Source organism: Berghia stephanieae, chromosome 9 (genome assembly GCF_034508935.2).
Source record: "Berghia stephanieae isolate SIO BIC M18660-M18661 chromosome 9, UCSD_Bste_1.3, whole genome shotgun sequence".
NCBI lineage: Eukaryota > Metazoa > Mollusca > Gastropoda > Nudibranchia > Aeolidiidae > Berghia > Berghia stephanieae.
This window is the reverse complement of record NC_088368.1, coordinates 39,098,602-39,120,618: the sequence shown is the minus strand read 5'-3', so window position 1 is coordinate 39,120,618 and position 22,017 is coordinate 39,098,602. Positions and strand designations below refer to the sequence as shown.

The following is a 22,017-nucleotide window of genomic DNA, read 5'->3' as shown; positions in this document are numbered from 1 at the left end:
GAAAGTCTTCAAACTCTTTTACAGATAGTTCGAAGATGACGTCACTCAGGTCTTTGTTATTGTTTTTTGCCATCCGCGTTTATGGGTAATGCTCATTGAACTGTATTAACCTGACTATAAACGTTCATGGATGCACACAGTTTTGTGTATTGGTCCGTTATACTTCCGGATGGCAATGTTATGAGCTTCTTGACCAAGCGCATACTATCTATAAAAGTTGTATTTGTACTCTTGTTTTTAGACGAGTATGGTGGTCTGCATATGGTTACGACGTTAAAGTGTCTGTCGATATGACTAAAGTGAATTACGACGCATTCAAATGAGTCGAAGTTTTGTTTTCCTCCTTTCATAATATTCAATCAGTCCCTGAAACCACACAGCAAACCACCTCCACGTCTTTGGTCTCTATTTTCTTGATGATACGAATAGCCGCTGGGGATTACTTCGTTTATTGTTACAGTGTCAGAAGGTGTCGACCGAGTTTCTCTAATAACATTATTGTAGGATAAAAAAATAAAAAAAGTTTGATAAACACGCCCATCCTTGTAAGATTTTTAGATATGTCATGTCCAATTGAATTGTAGTAGTAATTTGATTCCCCTTATTTGTATTGTTTTTCGTTTGCCTGAAGGACAATTTGACCCCCCCCCCCCCCCCCCCCCCATGAAAAATACCAAAAAGTTGGAATTGTATTCATGCACACCAAAATATTATTTTTAATTACCAACCAGCTGCCTTTTACACCTAATTTCGCAGCAATAACATTTGCGAAGATATTTTGCAATCGTTAAATAAATTTTTATTCAACGCGTTCAAAGCATTATTGAACGATTACCAAGAAGAGATAAGGTTTGCCAATGAGAGGGCTGGGATAAGAAAATAAAGTATGAAATAATATTTTCTCTCACTCTTTAATTACAAAATTGTTTCCACTGTTTCATTCACTCTATCATGAGGGCAACATTCTCTGCCCTATTCAAGCTCCTTAAATAGTTTAACACTATAACGATTTTGTGGACTCTATCCAACATTTGCGATTGGCCAAAAAAGCTCACCACATTCGTCAGCCGGAAATATAATGGACCAACACACAAAACTATAGATATGACGAAGATGACGTCACTCAGGTCTTTGTTATTGTTTTTTGCCATCCACGTTTATGAGTACTCACTAAACTGTTTGAATCAGATTTTAAAAGTTCATGGGTAGGCATAGTTTAGTGTGTTAGTCCGTTATACTTCCGGATGGCAATGTTGTGAGCTTTTTAGCCAAGCGCATACTATCTATATGTAACTTTTAACGCTTAAAATCTGATTAATGTAGTTTAATTAGAATTATAAAAAGTAGCTGGTTTAAAACAATAACAAAGACCTGAGTGACGTCAACTTCGTTCCAGCTTATCTCGTGATACAATTCAATAAATAGGCGCATGCAGAACAAAGTACGCTGAAAGACAAATATTGTGCGCCTATGTGGTCTAGCAGAATGACACTAGCCTTCGGATCAGAAGATCCTGAGTTCGAACCTCGATCGGCGCATAGTTGAATCCTTGGAAAAGGCTCTTTACTCACATTCTTTCACCGTACTCAGGTGTAAAATGAGTACATGGCCGTTAACAGTGTTGTCTCTGTCCCAAAAATTTGTAATATCGCCTGACAGGCGTCATGTCTCGTCCTACATGTTATGTGTTGCTGTTGGCCAGGGACCCCTTGTTAAGCGCTTTGAGCACGTTCAGTGGATATTGCGCTATATAAAAGCTCAATTATTAAAAATAATTGGCCAGAAAATTTGTCATTCAAATATCGATCGATTAAAATGACCCCCCCCCCCCCCCCCCCAAATGCTCCCCCCCCCTCCAAATCTGCAAAACCATTATTTTTTGTTTGTTCCATTCTCCCCCCCCCCCCCCAGAAAAATGGAATCATGTTTTTTTACCCGCCCCAGCCGTTCGGAGACTCCCGGGCTTTGGGTCTGATGCAGGAAAACGAAGCATTCCGTACGCCACTGCTGGAATTCTCTGGAAATGTCGCTCATTCCTACGGTGATGTGAGTACAAAGTAGTCGGTAGTATGGAGTTTTTTGGTCGTTCATTCGCGTGGCGATGTCAGTAGTAAAAGTAAATGATAACATGAAAATGACGATCTGAGAGCAATGTAATCGTGCAGCTATGTGGTCGGAAGGTCCTGAGTTCGAGTCTCGCTCGGCGCATAGCCGAGTCCTTGAAAAAAGGCTCTTTACTCACATTCTCTCATCGTACTCCAGTGTATAATGAGTGCCTGGTCCTTAAAATCGTTGTCTCTGTTGTGAAAAACACTTGTAATATCGCCAAACAGGCGTCATGTCTCATTCTACATGTTACACGTTGCTGTTGGGCAGGGACCCTTTGTAAAGCGCTTTGAGCACGTTTAGTGGAGATTGTGATATATAAAAATCTGAAGTTTTAACTTTAATCTCTCTTCTCCCTGGGTGGATTCTTGACATCCCAGTGGGCAGGGAGGCACATACCGTGTCTTCTATCCCACTATCCGTTTTCCAATTGCTTTCTGTCTGTGTCTTAGAATGAGATTACTTGGTTTTGTCCCGCCCTGGTCGGATACCCTATCTGGGAGGGAAACAGTCAAACATAATTTAGAGTTTGGGATATGACATTTTTTGTCTTGTAAATCTCTATTATGTACTGTATATATCATTTGTAAACATCTGAGTGTGTTCCTCTTTGTGGGGACCTGTGCTTGTGTCAAGATAAGACTTGTATGTGATCTCAAACTAAGTACTTTGATAGAGTGTGCTCTTTAAATCTACATCTCTTTCCTATTTGAACCAATTCCCCTTTGTTTCACCTTTTCTTGGGTGCTTTAATGGTCATTCTTGAACATTTTACTAGTCCATTTTCTTCCTTTTTACTGGCATTGATTTGACCTTAACGTTTTGCAAGCGCCTTAAAACCATTAAAAACAAACAAACTCTCTCTCCCCCTCATCTCTCTCCCCCCCCCCCCCCCCCGCCCCTCTTTAACTTCTATTTGTCTAGAGCGGTATCGATTTATCAAAGTCCATCTCCGACAACTCAACTGGAACAGCAAATACCAGCCCAAGGCAGATCCACTCAACGCTGACTCGGAGGACGTTGAAGTCTTCATGACCCAGCTCACGTGTAAGTAGACTTCCTCCGGATTTGATCTCAGTCTCTCTGCGCTTGAACCTAGTGCTCTAACAAATGAGCAATCGGGGCGGTGTGGCTCTGCGGTACGGTCTTTGCTTGGTACCCTGAAAGTACAGAGTTCGATAACCCGCCGCTGTGCTGTGTGGCCTTGAGCAAGTCACCCCACCCTAGCTCAGTTTGCGGCGCCGCACTGCGGCTGACGCCTGGGTTATTCCAGAACTTAAAGACAGATTTCCCGTAAGAAATAAATAAAAGGAATTTATTTATTTATTTTTATTTTACTTGCTAAAAGACTGCTTTAAAGTTGAAGTGATATCATCATGGCTTGTGCTCTTGAGCACGTTGCCGGTCAGCTGTCTCCACGAATCACGATCCTCTGCGGTGCGAATGGAATCTGTGTTACTTTTTAAGTCACATTTGGAAGTGATAAGTGATACTTTAAATTGCCAACCAGCTGTCTTTTACACTTTATTTCAAACCAATAGAATGGGCGAAAATATTTATTTTACAATCGATGAATGATCTTTAAAATCAATGATTACATTTCTGCTCCCTACGCTGTGTCCTTGGGTAAGACATTTCAACAATCGACTTGTGCTGGGAGACATAGAATTATGCTTCCATTTTATGGCCTGCTGGGAGACGAAATGAAACATTGTGAAGCGCATTGAGCATGGTTAATCCGTGAAAATGCTCTATTTATAAATTGTCAAAGTGGTAATAATAATGATAATAATAATAATAATAATAATAATAATAATAATAATAATAATAATAATAATAATAATAATAATAATAATAATAATAATAATAATAATAATAATAATAATAATAATAATATTAATAATAATGATAATAATGATAATAATAATAATAATAATAATAATAATAATAATAATAATAATAATAATAATAATAATAATAATATAATAATAATAATAATAATAATAATAATAATAATATAATGAGCTTTTATATAGAGCAATATCCACCAAATGTGTTCAAAGCGCTTTACAAGGGGTCCCTGGCCAACAGCAACTTTTAACATTTAGGACGGGACATGACGCCTGTTAGCCGATGTTACAATTTTTTTCGGACAGAGACAACGCTGTTAACGGCCAGGTATTCCTTTTACACCTGAGTGCGGTGAGAGAGTGCGAGTAAAGAGCCTTCCCCAAGGACTCAACTATGCGCCGAGCAAGGAGCGAACCCACGACCCTCCGATCCGAGAGCGAGTGTCATTCCACCTAAAAGCGGCACAAGCTGTACTAAGCTGCTAGAAGCTGTGGACTGTAAAAAGTTAATAAACAAAAATGACTATAACAGCTAGGAAAAAGAACAAAACACAACCAAACACGAAGGAAGAGACATGACGCCTGTTAAGCGATAGTACTTTTTTTTTTCCAAACAGAGACAACTCTGTAAACGGTGCGGTGAGAGAATGTGAGTGAAGAACTTTTTCCTGGGCGGGGTTCCTGACCTCCCATAGTGAGCAGGGAGGTACTTATTGTATCTACTATCCCCCTTATATCTGTTTTCCAACTTGCTGTCTGTGATTGGGTAGCTGGATCTGTTAGATCTGGCAGTAAGCATTATGAGATAGACTAGCGTCCTATCCAAAGGGTAGCAAGCAATTGCTATCGTCCGTTTCACGCTATAGAAACCGGGATAAACTCCGGATCCATGGGCCTATTTTCATATAATTTCTGTATAATAATCCATATGCTTCTACATATCTCTATTCCCACAGCCAGTGTACAAGAACCGCTATAACAATTTGTACTCACGAGGAGGATTCTACCACTATCAACACTGCTCGTAAGTTACTATTATCATCATCATCATCATCATCATCATCATCATCATCATCATCATCATCATCATCATCATCATCATCATCATCATCATTGCCTTTTCCACCCTGGGTCAGGGTATAGGCCACAGACAAACAGTTTCCATCCTTCTCTATCATCATCATCATCATCATTGCCTTTTTCACCCTGGGTCAGGGTATAGGCCACAGACAAACAGTTTCCATCCTTCTCTATCATCATCATCATCATCATCATCATCATCATCATCATCATCATCATCATCATCATCATCATCATCATCATCATCATCATCATCATCATCATCATTGCCTTTTTCACCCTGGGTCAGGGTATAGGCCACAGACAAACAGTTTCCATCCTTCTCTATCATCATCATCATCATCATCATTGCCTTTTTCACCCTGGGTCAGGGTATAGGCCACAGACAAACAGTTTCCATCCTTCTCTATCATCATCATCATCATTGCCTTTTTCACCCTGGGTCAGGGTATAGGCCACAGACAAACAGTTTCCATCCTTCTCTATCATCATCATCATCATCATTGCCTTTTTCACCCTGGGTCAGGGTATAGGCCACAGACAAACAGTTTCCATCCTTCTCTATCATCATCATCATCATCATTGCCTTTTTCACCCTGGGTCATGGTATAGGCCACAGACAAACAGTTTCCATCCTTCTCTATCATCATCATCATCATCATCATTGCCTTTTTCACCCTGGGTCAGGGTATAGGCCACAGACAAACAGTTTCCATCCTTCTCTATCATCATCATCATCATCATCATTGCCTTTTTCACCCTGGGTCAGGGTATAGGCCACAGACAAACAGTTTCCATCCTTCTCTATCATCATCATCATCATCATTGCCCTTTTCACCCTGGGTCAGGGTATAGGCCACAGACAAACAGTTTCCATCCTTTTCTATCATCATCATCATCATCATCATTGCCTTTTTCACCCTGGGTCAGGGTATAGGCCACAGACAAACAGTTTCCATCCTTCTCTATCATCATCATCATCATCATCATTGCCTTTTTCACCCTGGGTCAGGGTATAGGCCACAGACAAACAGTTTCCATCCTTCTCTATCATCATCATCATCATCATTGCCTTTTTCACCCTGGGTCAGGGTATAGGCCACAGACAAACAGTTTCCATCCTTCTCTATCATCATCATCATCATTGCCTTTTTCACCCTGAGTCAGGGTATAGGCCACAGACAAACAGTTTCCATCCTTCTCTATCATCATCATCATCATTGCCTTTTTCACCCTGGGTCAGGGTATAGGCCACAGACAAACAGTTTCCATCCTTCTCTATCATCATCATCATCATTGCCTTTTTCACCCTGGGTCAGGGTATAGGCCACAGACAAACAGTTTCCATCCTTCTGTATCCCGAGCTAACTTTTTTATCTCATTCCAGGTCTTACCACTTCTCTGTATATCAGCTTCTTTAATTCTTCTCCATGTTCCTCATGGCCTTCCCCTTGATCTTCTGCCCTGAGGGTTCCAGTCCAATACTTTCTTTGTTATAGTGAGTCATTCTTTCTAAGCGTGTGTCCAATCCACCTCCATCGTCTTCTTCCTATTTCCTCTCCCACTGGTTTCTGCTGTGTTCTTTTCCATACTTCAGTTTTTATTCTATCCATTACTATAATAGTAAATCGTAAATATAGTAAATAATGAATTTATATAGCGCCGTATCTTATATCTTAAACGCCTTATAGATAGTATGCGCTTGGCTAAGAAGCTCATAACATTGCCATCCGGAAGTATAACGGACCAACACACAAAACTGTGTGTATCCATGAACTTTTATTTTCAGGTTAATACAGTTCAGTGAGCATTACTCATAAACGCGGATGGCAAAAAACAATAACAAAGACCTGAGTGACGTCATCTTTGAACTATCTATATAATATGTGTATATATCAAATTAAGAAACTAGGGAGCAGGCACTGGTGTAACACAAGGATATGAACAAGTGTGTATGAAAGGTGCCAGACAAAGCAAGTAAGAAAAAAAGAAACAAGAGAAAAAAAAAGAAAAAAGATCCCAAAAACTCAGTCTTCCTCGACTGGGGATCGAACCTCAGGCCTTCTGATTACCGGTACTCAGGAGGTCTGAAGTTCGATCCCTGCACTGAATTTGGAAAAATAAGATAAATGAAATAAAATTCCCTTTATTCATCCCATAGGGGAAAATTGTCTCATGGGTCTATTCCAAGGGAAGACTCGAATAACCCAGGCGTCAGGCGCAGTGCAGTGCCGCAAATTGAGCTAAGACGAGGTGACTTGCTCATGGTCACACAGCGCAGCAGCGGGTGATCGAACTCGGTACCTTTCGGGTACGAAGCAAAAACGTACCGCTGAGTCACGCTACCCTTTGGTAACGCATTCACTCATTATAGCATTGGACACAACTAAGGGACATAATCTTTGACTACAAACGCATTCCCGTATTATAGTTTTTGTATTTAAAAGATGATACTAATAGTCTTTTTTTCTTCTTGAATCACAGGTTTTCAGACAGTTCGAGAGGAGTTGCGCTTCTGTGGTAATTATAACATCTGTTCATCATCATCATCATCATCATCATCATCATCATCATCATCATCATCATCATCATCATCATCATCATCATCATCATCTTCACTATCATCATCATCATCATCATCATCATCATCATCATCATCATCATCATCATCATCATCATCATCATCATCATCATCATCATCATCATCACCATCATCATCATTATCATCATCATCATCATCATCATCATCATCCATCATCATCATCATCATCATCATCATCATCATCATCATCATCATCATCATCATCTATCTCTCTATATATCTATCTATATATCTTTCTCTTCTCAACCTCTCTCTTCTCTCTCTCTCTCTCGCTCTCTCTATCTTTCTTTCTCTCTCTCTCTCTCTCTCTCTCTCGATATATATATATATATATATATATATATATATATATATATATATATATATATATATATATATATAGAGCCAAGGTCAAAAGGTGCCAATTTTTTTTCTCAAAATAAAAGTGACATAATAGTCCATTCATGTTTCTATATGTGTAGCAAAAACCCTGTACTTCATGAATCAAAGGCCCTTTCGATAACTTTAAGGTCTAACGCAGCATATTATCGTCAACAATGCCTTTAGGTTGCTGGTGTCACCTGTGACCGGTGACACCAAAATGAGACAAAAAACTCAATAACCAAATGGTTTTTGTTGAGTATCAAACTTTATTTAGTAAGTTATAGACATAAAGACACAATCAACAACAATCATAGTACAATAATATTACCAACTATTGGAGAAAAGGTTGCTTTTTGGTGTCATCGGTCACAAGCAACATAGAATGCAAATATATTATTTCATAAAAATGTTTGTGCATTAACAACAACAACAATATTGCATATGCTTATTACCAGCAATGTTCAGAAACTTTTGAAATAAAATGTTAGGAAATAATGTGACCAAAGCATATCTTATTTAGCGACATTGTGTCACTTGTGACATTAGACCGATGACACCATTACTTATGTCACAAGCAATACCAAATTGCAATTTCGACAATATATCATTAATTTCAGTCAAACCAGTGTAATAACCACAGTTAAATATGGAATTTAATAATATTTCAGAAACCAAAGACTTCAAAAATAGAAATCTACATGGAAATTAGAGCATCTGAATGTGACTTGTGACATAAGACCGGTGACACCATTACTTATGTCACAAGCAACACCAAATCACGCTTTCGTCCATAATATATCATTATTTTCAGTCAAAAAAAGCACAATAACCCACTCTAAAATGAAATTCAATAATATTTAAAGAAACCAAATACTTTCAACTTGGAAATATACTTAGAAATTAGTAATACCATTGTTGCTATTACTTTGGTCAAAATCGGCATTAGAACGCAAATTTGCCTCAATAAATCAAGAATAGCAACTGAACATGTGTAATATAGCCTGTTAAAATGTAATTCAATGACATTTCAAGCTTTGAAGAACATGAAAACAGAAATACATTAGAAACTTCAAACTTAAGTGTCACCTGTGACATTTTAACCAATGACACCAATGGTCACAAAAAGTACCAGAAGTCACACAGACACTAGATAAATATCAGCCATGGTAACGAATTCATGTAACAATACCGTATAATCCGCCCTACTGCTCAAATCTGCTAGTTTCTAGTAATTTAGTGTGTTAATAGTAAATCAAATCAAATTTCTTGACAACCCTTCTTTTATCTGGATTCGTCAAAAGCTTGAGTTTTGTCTTTTTCTTGATTGATACAACCCTGAAACATAAAAAAATAGAATTACAAGGAAATAATTAATTGTGTCAAAATCGGTCTTATGTGAGATGTCATAATATCATATTTGTCAATAGAATAACAGATGAAAACATAATTTTTTGGTGGCACTTTGTAATATCCAATATCAAGTGTTGCTTGTGACAATGTAAAATAGCGATGACACCAAAGTTCAACTTACCTTTTCTGCCTGAAGCCACGCTGGAAAGGCAAATGAAAGTGCTGCACTTCAAAGACTGGTAAGAAGGGTGGATCAAAATTTCGAATCGCCATTTAACGAAACAAACTTTCACGTGTTCACGCATGCCGTGTTGCTTGTGACAAATGACACCAAAACGAATAAACCTCAATATCGGCAAAACGGTATACATTTACTCCAAGATTTGAATTGATAATAAATCTATGCTTTTTTCTCATAATAAAACATGTTATTAACATTAATCATGAGCTTTAAGTTTTGTGTCGAGACTTAGTGTTGTGCTGTGTTTGATGACACCAAAGGTCACAAGCAACACCAACTTTTTAAGAACTCTATATGAAACTTAATCAGATATGTAATATACTGCAATTGCGTTTAAAAGTAAATTTTGACTTTATACTATTAGTCAAATTTAAATCACGTGAGGTAAAACATCACATTTAATTTCTACATGATTTCTAAAAAGGTGATGCGTGACCTCGTTTTAAGCACATGCCAAACAGCATTCAAATTTGACTTTCAAGTTGTTTATTTCATATTCTGTTGAACAGAGTATGTTGAGCTATCTCATTTTATCTCTTCTTCATATTATCAATTGATTACAAGCATTAACCCAATGAAAACAGCCCATAATTAAGTAAAAATCAAATTTTCTTAACACTGGTATCAGGCGGGCACCTTTTGACCTTGGCTCATATATATATATATATATATATATATATATATATATATATATATATATATATATATATATATATATATATATATCTGATGAGAGCAACGCTCGACAACAACGTTGTAGAAGTCAAACTATCTTAATTATCTTTCAAATGTTTATATATATATATATATATATATATATATATATATATATATATATATATATATATATATATATATATATATATATATATATATATATATATATATATATATATATATATATATATATATATATATATATATATATATATCCTTCTCTCTATCTCTCTCTCTCTCTCTCTCTCTATTTTAAAAACTAAAATTATCCCCCGTTTTCTCCAACCCAGGTCATCGGATCAACGGCAATACTTGACAGATTCAATCATCTTAGGGGAATCCCCTAACATCAGTGAACCTACTGGTTTCTATGACAACGTCAACAAAGTGTGGAATTACTACCCCAGGTCTCTTCCTCTTGCTTGGAAAGAGTGGGTAACACATTTGGAATATGACACAATTGAATTGAATTATAACACACTTGAAATATAACACACTTGACATATAACACACTCGAAATGTAGCACACTTGAAATATAACACACCTGAAATATAACACATTTGAAATATAACTCACTTGTAATATAAAACACTTGAAATATTACACATTTGAAATATATCACATTTGAAATGGAAACCATTTGAAAAATGACACACTAGGTATATAACACACTTGACATTTAGCTGACACACTTGATTTATAACACGCGATTTTTTTTTCTAACCCCCCCCCCCCCCAACCCCCAACTGTCCACCCAGCCGTGAATAGGTAGCTCAGTCTGTTAGATTTGCCTGATATTACTTTACGATAGAGTAGCATCCTATCCAAAGGATAGCAAGCGTTATTTTCCGCTATAGAAACTGGGATGACTGGGTGGGGATCCTGACCTCCCATAGCGGGCAGGGAGGTACATACTGTGTCTTTTATCCCCTTATATCTGTTATCCAACATGCTTTCTGTCTTTGTCTCGGAATGAGATTACTTGGTTTCGTCCTGGCACTGGCCGGAATCCTAGCTGGGAGGGAAACAGTCAAATGCATAGTTATTGTTTTGGGAGACGATATTTTTTTCCTTGTAAATCATCTCTCTGTTTTGTATTATTATATTTATTTTGAATGTACTCGTATAATGTAAGCATTTGAGTGTATTCCTCTTCATTGGATTTTGTGCTTGTGTCTGGATGAGACTTATAGGTGATTTCAAACTCAGTACAATGGTGGTATGCTCTTGGAATCTACATCTGATCCCTATTTGTTCTCAGTTTCCCTTTGTCTTACGTTTTCTTGGGTGCTTTAATTGTAATTCTAGACCTTTTTACTATCCTATTTTCTTCCTTTTTACTGGCGCTGATATGACCTAAATGTGTTGCAAGCGCCGTAAAACCCTTAAAAACAAAAAAAAAAAATAAGATAAAGTGTTTCCAATAGCTGCTATAAATTTTATTCAGAAAAAAATTCATAACTTGGGTTCTAATAGACATAGAAAGAAAATTTAAAGTATACTGCATACATAACTCAATTTATGAAATTTGCGCATCTTTCCGGGTGTTCTCAGCCACCCTGGGTGGGGTTCTTGACCTCCCAGCGGGCAGGGAGGTACTTACTGTGTCTTCTTGTTCCTGATTTTTATATTTATTAGTATATTTATAAGCATAAATGGTGTTTTAGCCTGTAATTTTGCTGCCAAAAGCCTATCGATAACTTATACTCCAGAGACTCTCCGATCCCTCCAACCCGTGTCACCCCCACCACCCACTATTGACACATCGTTTATTAAAGTAAGAAAGAGGGGGAGAAAAGGAGGAATAAAAACAAAATTTAACAGACGGCCTTTTCGTCCATTTTTACCCTGTGTAGTGACAGGTAATGTAAGATCACTGAAAAGTAAAATTGATGAACTGTTTTCACTTTGTCGTTTTAATAGTGACTATCGTCAAGCCTCCATAATAGCGTTAACAGAGACTTGGCTATCTCCTCACATACCATCATCATGTTTTAATATTGAACAATATTCACTATTTCGAAGAGATCGGACTAATGTAAATAAACGAACTGTGGGTGGGGTGTGCACATATATTAACAACAAATGGTGCCACCCCAATAACTGTCATATAAAGAAAATGTATTGTGACGACTATATTGAATTTATTACTGTTTCGTTACGACCATATTATCTACCCCGGGAATATACACATGTCATCATCATCAACGTCTACATTCCACCATCATCAGACAACACCACAGCGAAAAATATTTTGAGGAAAGAAATACAGGACATTCAAATTAAGTCACCCGATGCCGTATTGATGGTCACTGGCGATTTTAACCAATGTAACGATTTTACTCTCCCGGGACTTCATCAATACGTGGACTGCGAGACAAGGGACAAAAGAACATTAGATTTATTCCTGTGTAATATTAAAAATAGTTATAAATGTTTACCCCGTGCCCCATTAGGTTTATCTGACCACTGCATGCTCTTGCTACTCCCCACCTACCGCCCTGTTTTTAAACGTGTAAAACCAGTTAAGAAAAGTGTACAGATCTGGAACGGAAGTGTGTGTGAAGATTTGCGTGGTTGTTTTGAATGCACTGACTGGAATGTTTTTATCGAATCATGTGATAGTGTGGATGACCTGAATGACTGTGTGAGTGAGTATTTAAAATTCTGTGAACAGCTAGTGTCTTGTAAAAAAGAAATAAAATATTATCCTAACAACAAGCCTTGGATAACAAAAGATCTAAAACTTTTATTGAACCAAAAGAAAACTCTCTTTAAAAATCTGAAAACAAAACAAAAAGAGATAAAGAGGGTAATATCTAGTTGTAGAGACAAGTACAAAAATAAAATTGAAAAATGCTTTTCTTCTGGGGATATACGGGACACGTGGCGGGGGCTTAAAACTGCTGTTAACTATAATCCAAAGCCCACGATTATATCAGAAGATATCGAAATTGAAACTTTAAATAAATTTTATTCACGTTTCGACACAGCAAACAAATTTGATATTGAAAATGAAAAACATAAATTAGACAGGGCTTTGGAAGATGAAATGACTATTGAGGTCAGTGAAGAGGAAACGAGATTCGTATTTTCGAAACTGAACGAGAGGAAGGCTGCTGGGCCGGATGGATTGAAAGGAAAACTATTAAAAGAATGTGCCCATCAGCTTTCCCCCATTTATACACATATTTTTAACTGGTCCCTCCAATGCGTTTCGATCCTGAAATTTGGAAAACTTCAAAAATTATTCCTGTTCCAAAAAAAGAAAAACTTGAAACTATGAACGATCTCAGACCTGTTGCGCTGACTTCAATAGTCATGAAATCTTTAGAAAAACTTGTTCTTGTTAAAATTAGGAATCAGTTTATGCCATTGAGTGATAGTCATCAATTTGCTTACAAACCAGGACGTGGCGTAGAGGATGCCATTTTGCTGTTTACAAACAACATCTACAGGCATCTAGATCACGCTAGGAGCTATTGCAGATTGCTTTTTGCAGATTTTTCTTCAGCGTTCAATACAATGCAACCTCAGTTGGTTGTTCAAAAATTGACTAGTCTGAATTTAAACAAGTATATAATTGCTTGGGTGCTCGAATTTCTTACGGAGAGAGCACAATATGTTCAATTAGGACAAAACAAATCTTCCTGTATAACTAAAAATACTGGTGCTCCTCAAGGTTGTGTATTATCCCCTGTATTATTCACAATATACACGAATGACTGTAGAAGTCAAAACCTGAGTGTACCTTTAATAAAGTTTGCAGATGACACCGCTCTTCAAGGCCTCATAACAAATGGCAACGAAGTGGCTTATAGGCAAGAAATTGATAGATTTGTGTCTTGGTGTGATGCCCACCACCTAGAGCTTAACATAAGCAAGACAAAGGAGCTAGTGATTGACTTTAGGAGAGTGAAGGAACCGATAGAACCGTTAAAATTAAAGGACCAATTCGTCCAGCGAGTTCCTCACTACAAATACCTTGGTGTAACGATTGATGACAGGCTCAAGTGGGATGAACACTTGAAAATAATTAGGCATAAGATGTGCAGACGTACATATTTTTTATCAAAACTCTCTCAGTTTAGAATAGAGAAAACCCTCTGCACATTATTTTATAGAGCAGTAATCGAAAGTGTTTTGTCATTTTGTATAACAGCTTGGGAGGCAATTGCTTAGCAGTGGAAAGGAACAAAATAAATTCAAATATTAAAAAATCCATTAAACGCTATATAAATGATGTTGACGATGTAGATCTTTTATACGAGAAATTTTGTATAAATAAAATAACTAAAATATTAAATGACCAGTATCATCCACTAAGACCATCAATTATTATGTCAGAAAGAAGTGGTCGCCCTTTCTCTATTTCAACGAAAACAGAGAGACACCGAAAATCTTTTCTGCCGTCAGTATTAGGCTTTATAACAACAAGCAATAATCATTTTATATAATTATTTCTCATTTTTACTTTTTAAAATATAAATATTAATTTATTAATTTATTTGTTTTGCAATCTTTCAATTTTCAATTTATAGTGACAGTTTTAACTATTTACAGTGTTGATATATTCAATATAAAGCGCAGCTCTGGTTATAGAGCTGCTCCTTTTTTATATATATATACATCCTATTTCCATTGTATTTTTATCTTATTGTGTAAATTATAACACGTCTGTACAAAAAAATTCCTTTTTGGGATGCAATAAAGTATTATTATTATTATTTTTTTTTTAATTATTTTTTTTTATTTCTATCCCCCTACATCTGTTTTCATGCATGCACTCTATCTTTGTCTTGGGATGAGATTACTTGGTTTTGTCCGAGCCCTTGTCGGATACCCTAGCTGGGAGGGAAACAGTCAAATGTATAGTTAGACTTTTGGGAGATATTTTTTTTTTTGTCTTGTAAATCATCTCTCTGTTATGCACTGTATTGTGTATTGTTTCCATATCATATATGATTTGTAAACATTTGAGTGTATTCCTCTTAGTATGGTTATGTTCTTGTGTCTGGAGACTTTAAGGTGATCTCAAACTATCATGTACACTGATAGTGTTCTCTTGGAATCTACATCTATTCCCTATTTGAACCAATTCCCCTTTGTCTGCCTTATTCTTGGATGCTTTAATTGTCATTCTAGAAATTTTTTCTATCCCATTTTCTTCTTTTTTACTGGCGCTTATATAACCTTAATGTGTTGCAAGCGCCGTAAAACCCTTAAAAACACAAACAAACAATCCCAGCCAGCCACACAAGTTCCAGTAAATGACATAATCAGTCGGATAGTGAAAAGGTTTGAACTGAGATATTGCCAAGTTTAGTTAGAATGTCATTTTTTATCAAAAATGAGTTCTTGTCATAAATGATTAAATTAAAGCTTTTGTACATCTTCGGAAAATATCAAAGCTTCATTTCAATTCTAAATGTTTTTTTACAACTAGTCAAGTTGAAAAAGTTTGAAATTTGAGATAAGATGCTGGATACCTTTCCCAAACATCTGACCATAACTTCATGAAAAATCACCCGATTGACTTCAAATAATGATTAACTTCCTGGGGAAAAAATTCCTTCAGAAAATATGAAAAAAATGCAAATCAAAATTGTCACCTTTCGATCTATAATTTTCTCCTCGTCCCTGACAGAAACTTTCCAATCCGTGGGATCGCCCTGCTGGACGGTGCTCACTTCTTCCACAACATCTGGTTCAACCACTTTGCCAGCACGCCCAACTACACAGTGGGTGCCATCAGCTTCTACGACGGAAACCGGTGGCAATCCTCGCCACAGACATCCTTCGAGAAGATCTCGTGGGGATTCGACGACGGGGTAAGACCAATGTGTACTTATTTGCAGTTCTGATAACCCAAATTCGTTATGAAAATAGTCCCAAAACCACTTTCTGGGTGGGGTTCCCGACCTCCCATGGTGGGCAGGGAGGTACTTTCTGTCCTTCTATCCCCACTGTATCTGTTTTCTGGGTGCCCATAGTGGGCAGGGAGGTACTTTCTGTCCTTCTATCCCCACTATATCTGTTTTCTGGGTGCCCATAGTGGGCAGGGAGGTACTTTCTGTCCTTCTATCCCCACTGTATCTGTTTTCCATTTGCTTTCTGTCTTTGTCTTGGAATGGGATTACTAAGTTTTGTCCTGACCCTGGCCGGACTCTTTGGCTGGGAGGAAAACAGTTGAATGCATAGTTGTAGTTTTGGGAGATGGTCTTTTTCCTTGTAAATCATCTTTCTGTTATGTACTGGGTCTTTTTATAATTTTATACATATGATTTGTAAACATTTGAGTGTATTCCTCTTAGTGGAATCTTGTGCTGGTGTGTGGGTGAAACATTTAGGTAATCTCACACTAAGTACACTTGGAATCTACATCTGTTCCCTATTTTATCTAATTCCCTTTTGTCTTACATTTTCCTCAAGTCCTTTTAATTGTACTTCTAGAATGTTTTCATTGACCAATTTTCATCCATTTTACTGGCGCTGATATGACCTTAATGTGTTGCAGGCGTCGTAAAACTCTTAAAAATAAAACAAACCAAAACCACTTTTGTACAGATGGTCTACTCAGCCAATTTTAACATGTATGGTTATGTGGTCTCGTGGTATGACACTCGTTTTTTTTGGATCGGAAGGATCTAGGTTCAAGCCTCACTCGACGCATAGTTGAGTCCTTGGTAAAGGCTCTTTACTCACATTTTCTTACTGTAGTCACATGTGCGGCTATGTGGTCTAGTGGTATGACACTCGCTTTCGGATCGGAAGGTCCTGGGTTCGAGTCTCGCGCTCGACGCATAGTTGAGTCCTTGGAAAAGACTCTTTACTCACATTCTCTCACCGTACTCAGGTGTAAAATGAGTACCTGGCCGTTAACAGCGTTGTCTTTGTCCAAAAATTTGTAATATCGCCTAACAGGCGTCATGTCTCGTCCTACATGTTAAATTTTGCTGTTGACCAGGGATCCCTTGAGCACGTTAAGTAGATATTGCGCTATATAAAAGCTCATTTTTTTTTTAAAATGTAAAAATGAGTACCTCGCCGTTAACAACGTTGTCTCTGTCGGAAAAGAATGCAATATCGCCTAACAGGCGTCATGTCCCGTTCTACATATTACATGCTGCTGTTGGTCAGGGACCCTCGTAAAGTGCTTTGAGCCACCTTTAATAGATATTGCGCTACTATATATTTATTGAGTGTGTTCCTCTGAGTGGGGACCAATGATAGTGATGGTGTGCTCTTGGAATCTACATGATTCTGTTCCCTATTTGAACCACTTCCCCCTTGTTTTACTTATTCTCCTGTTCTTTCAATTGCAAAAATCTATAAATTATTGACTTTCCCATTTTCTTCCAATTTAATGGCGTTGATATGACCTAAATGTGCCGCAAGCGTCTTTCTATCGTTTAAAAACAAAACAAAACACTGGAATATTACCCAAGAACTCCTCATATAATAGACACGCCTATGTGATTTAGTGGTATGGCTTCGAATCGAAATGTCCTGGGTTCGATTCCCGAGCTGCCCATAGTTGAGTCCTTAGAAAAGAGCTCTTGACTCAAATTCTCTCACCATACTCAGGTGTAAAATGAGTACCTGTTCGTTAAAAGCGTTGTCTATATCCGAAAAAAAAAAACAAAGCCCCAACGTATTATTGCCTAGCAGGCGTCATATTTCTATCTACATGTTACGTGCTGCTGTTGGTCAGGGACCCGTTGTAAAGTTGGTTTTTTTTTCGCACGTTTAGTGATTATTGCGCTATATAAAAGGTCAACTTAATTAATAAGTATTTCTAATTCAATTTAATTTTTTTTTGGTCAGGAATCGACAGGAAACAGGGTCTGGGACGATCCGATTGGCATCCCGGGCAAACCGGAAAAGACCGGAGAGAAGCAAGTAGTGTTCCGTGACTTGGACGGGTCAGTGACCGGACTGGTCCACGGTGGTCAAGCCTTACAGGATGTTGTATACGGATGACTGTAGTCTCCGAGAGAATTGGAACATGTACGTCTGCCCACACCGATATGCAAAGGTGATACATTTACACACACACACACACACACACACACACACACACACACATTTACACTCTCGTTACCGACAAGAAATAAAAAAAAATCGTTGCATTCGTTACGATTTAATTTAATCTTTTATGTATTTATCTTTTTCAAAATAGGGTTGATCATTAGTGATTTCACACCTTCTACTCCTCCGGTTCTAAATTCATTGGAAGTGTATATGTAACCAGTCATTCGGAGGACTAATAATGAATAGGTTATGAATATGTTGTTTTTTTTTTCACCTCGCCTTAGCTAATTTTACGGCGCTGCACTGCGGTTAACGCCTGGGTTTTTCCAGTCTTCCGTTGGAATAGACCCTAGAGACAAATTTCGTTTATTGGACGAATACAGGGAATTTTATTTATTTATTTATTTTTTTGTTACATATTGAATCATAAGGTGGTGTGACTATTTTAGTCACAGGATGTAATAATATGGGCAGATTCTTAAGATTAAGGGGCGTGATAGAGCGAGGATATTATATGATCATTATTGAGTAATATAGTATATTATAATGGGGTCGTCAATACAGATAATACGCTTCAACAGTCGTAACGTCACTTCCCTCGTAATGACTCATGGTAACTTAGTAACTGGCTCTAAACTATCGGAACAATGGCGGACACTCTAATGAAATATTTCTCCGACGAGCATAAAAGTGTATCCAGAGGGGAAAAAAACATTATAAATCTGATCATGTTTTGACTTTTACACATTCTGATCACAAGGCATATGAAAAGTTCTAGCCAGCATGAAGAATAAAAAGTACCAATTTTCTTTGTTTAGAACAACGATGGCCGCCGTTACTGGGCGACGTGACATCAGACTATTGAATCCAATTATGGGTAAATTTAAACGTTTATAAAATGATGGAGAAAGTCGTGTGATAACACGTCACCAATCTGGCGAAATAAATACAATAACAATGATCAGAGAGAGTCGATTTCATTCACGTTATTGTTTATAAACAGACAACTATGCTTGTCCGAGCACGTTTGAAGGTGTGTCACAAATTCTATGATTTGATTGGTCAAAAATTTTCTGGTCAATTCGTTATGGGCTCATCGATGTAATGGAGATATAAAGAAATCTGTATAAAACGAATAAATAGAGGAGCCTAAATGAGTCAATAAAATGGAGATGAAGATAAAGGGAGTAAATCTGACCCAGGAATGAACAACACAATAATGATAATAACAATAATAATAATAATAATAATAATAATAATAATAATAATAATAATAATAATAATAATAATAATAATAATAATAATAATAATAATACACATTTATACAGCGATCATTCTCGTGTATAACACAAGCTCTGAGCACTTTACAATATAAATTATCAATTTTTGTGTGAAAAAAAAAATCAATGCAATGAATTCATAGCCAAATCAAGGATTCATCGTGTCAATGTATTTTGTGTTTACTTGAAAAAGGCCAAAAACTTCGTTTGTTTTGTGTTGTTCATTCATGAGTCAGATTTACTCCCTTTATCTTTATCTCCAATCTGTATAAAGTCAACGCTTTTAAAGTCAACACTGCTCAACCCTCTCCTTACCACCGACAAAAAAAAAAAAAAAAAATTAAAATTGAGCTTTATATAGCGTAATATCCACTAAATGTGCTCAAAGCGCTTTACAAGGGGTCCCTGGTCAACAGCAACATTTAACATGTAGGACGGGACATGACGCTTGTTAGGCGATATTATAATTTTTCGGACAAAGACACCGCTTTTAACGGCCATGTACTCATTTTACACCTGAGTACGGTGAGAGAATGTGAGTAAAGAGGACTCAACTGAGCGCCGAGCGCAAGGCTCGAACCCAGGACCTTCCGATCCGAAAGCGAGTGTCATGCCACTAGACCACATAGCCGCACCAAAAAAAAAAAAAATACATTTTTCTTATTCAGATTCATTTTGTACATCACAAACTTTGAAGAATGATCTTTGTTTAATTAATAAGAACATAAAGTTGTTTCGTAGAGAGATTGTTTGAGTTTAAAAAATCAATTCTTCAGCTTTGATAAAATCAACACCTTGCTTTATGTAAGGTCAACCAATCTTTCTGATCCTGCCACGTTGGTTTAATCAGGATTCCACTGTACTCTAAAAAAAACAACGTTACCTATTCACAGGTCTGATAACCTCACATGTTTACGGTCCCATTGTTATAATATAAATACATACTTTCAAACCAACACAAAATAGTGTTCATTACAACAGTTGTCAAAACGGGGCCTAACTGCGTTCGGTCATCAGACCTGTAAATATGTACACGTCATTAACCAAAAGAATAAATAAATAAATAAATAAATGAATAAATAGATAAATAAATAAATAAATAAATAAATAAATAAATAAATAAATAAATAAATAAATAAATAAATAAATAAATAAATAAGATACTAATCTCATAAAAATGTTTGTCTTTCTTGTGTATGTGTGTGTGTGTGTTTTCTATTTATAGATCAGAGTCATTTGCAACGACCAAGCCGAAAGACAGGTCATCCGACCCCTCATGACTCGGGATGACGTTTCGGGGCATCCCTTCTATCTGGACTGGAAGACCAGCGCCGCTTTCCCCGTGGTCATAGGCGATGATAACTACAGCTTCATCCTACACTTCAATTCCACCATGCCCAGTAAAGTTACTCTTAATGCATACGGCATAGAGAAGTAAGTTTTTAAAAACTGAGCTTTTATATAGCGAAATTTCCACTAAACGTGCTCAAAGAGCTTTACAAGGGGTCCCTGGTCAACAGCATCATTTAACATGTAGGACGGGACATAACGCCTGTTAGGCGATATTGCAATTTTCCGGACAAAGCCAACGCTGTTAACGGCCAGGTATTCATTTTACACCTGAGTACGATGAAAGAATGTGAGTAAAGAGCCTTTTCCAAAGACTCAACTATGCGCCGAGCGCGAGGCTCGAACCCAGGACCTTCCGATCCGAAAGCGAATGTCATACCACAAGACCACATAGCCGCACCATAGAATTTATTTTTTTACCTCAGGAATTATTTATTTATTTTATATTTATTTATTTATTGTGCGGCTATGTGGTCTAGTGGTATGACACTTGCTTTCGGATCGGAAGGTCCTGGGTTCTAGCCACGCTCGGCGCATAGTTTAGTCCTTGGAAAAGACTCTTTACTCACATTCTCTCACCGTACTCAGGTGTAAAATGAGTACCTGGCAGTTGACAGCGTTGTCTTTGTCCGAAAAATTGTAAAATCGCCTAACAGGCGTCATGTCCCTTCCTAATGTTAAATGTTGCTGTTGACCAGAGACCCCTTGTAAAGCGCTTTGAGCACGTTTAGTGGATATTGCGCTATATAAAAGCTCAATCATTTTAGGGGATCCAATAGCTCAGTAGATAGAGTACTCGTTTCACTCGATCCTAGGTGCAGTCGAGGATTTTTTTTTTAGAACCACCTGTCCACCCAGCAGTTATTGGGTAGCTAGGTCTGTATGATCTGGCGGAAAGTACGTTGCGATTGACTAGCGTCCTATCCAAAGGATATCAAGCAATTGTTATTGTCTGTTTCGCGCTATAGAAACAGGGATAAACTCCGGCTCCGTGGGCCTCATGGCTCTGAAGGACTACTTTACTGTCTCGACTTTTAAGTAGT

General features: G+C 37.3%; 1 protein-coding gene across 1 annotated transcript; it reads left to right on the top strand.

Moving 5' to 3' along the window:
• Positions 1 to 828: 828 nt before the first annotated feature.
• LOC144980216 (cell migration-inducing and hyaluronan-binding protein-like) lies at positions 829 to 20,987 on the top strand. Its single transcript, XM_078927798.1, has 9 exons — positions 829 to 884; positions 1,912 to 2,046; positions 3,031 to 3,153; positions 4,913 to 4,980; positions 7,521 to 7,556; positions 10,600 to 10,744; positions 15,958 to 16,141; positions 18,138 to 18,348; positions 20,850 to 20,987. The coding sequence occupies exons 6-8, from the start codon at positions 10,680 to 10,682 to the stop codon at positions 18,291 to 18,293; spliced, it is 405 nt and encodes a 134-aa protein (XP_078783924.1). The 5' UTR covers positions 829 to 884; positions 1,912 to 2,046; positions 3,031 to 3,153; positions 4,913 to 4,980; positions 7,521 to 7,556; positions 10,600 to 10,679; the 3' UTR covers positions 18,294 to 18,348; positions 20,850 to 20,987.
• Positions 20,988 to 22,017: the final 1,030 nt, after the last annotated feature.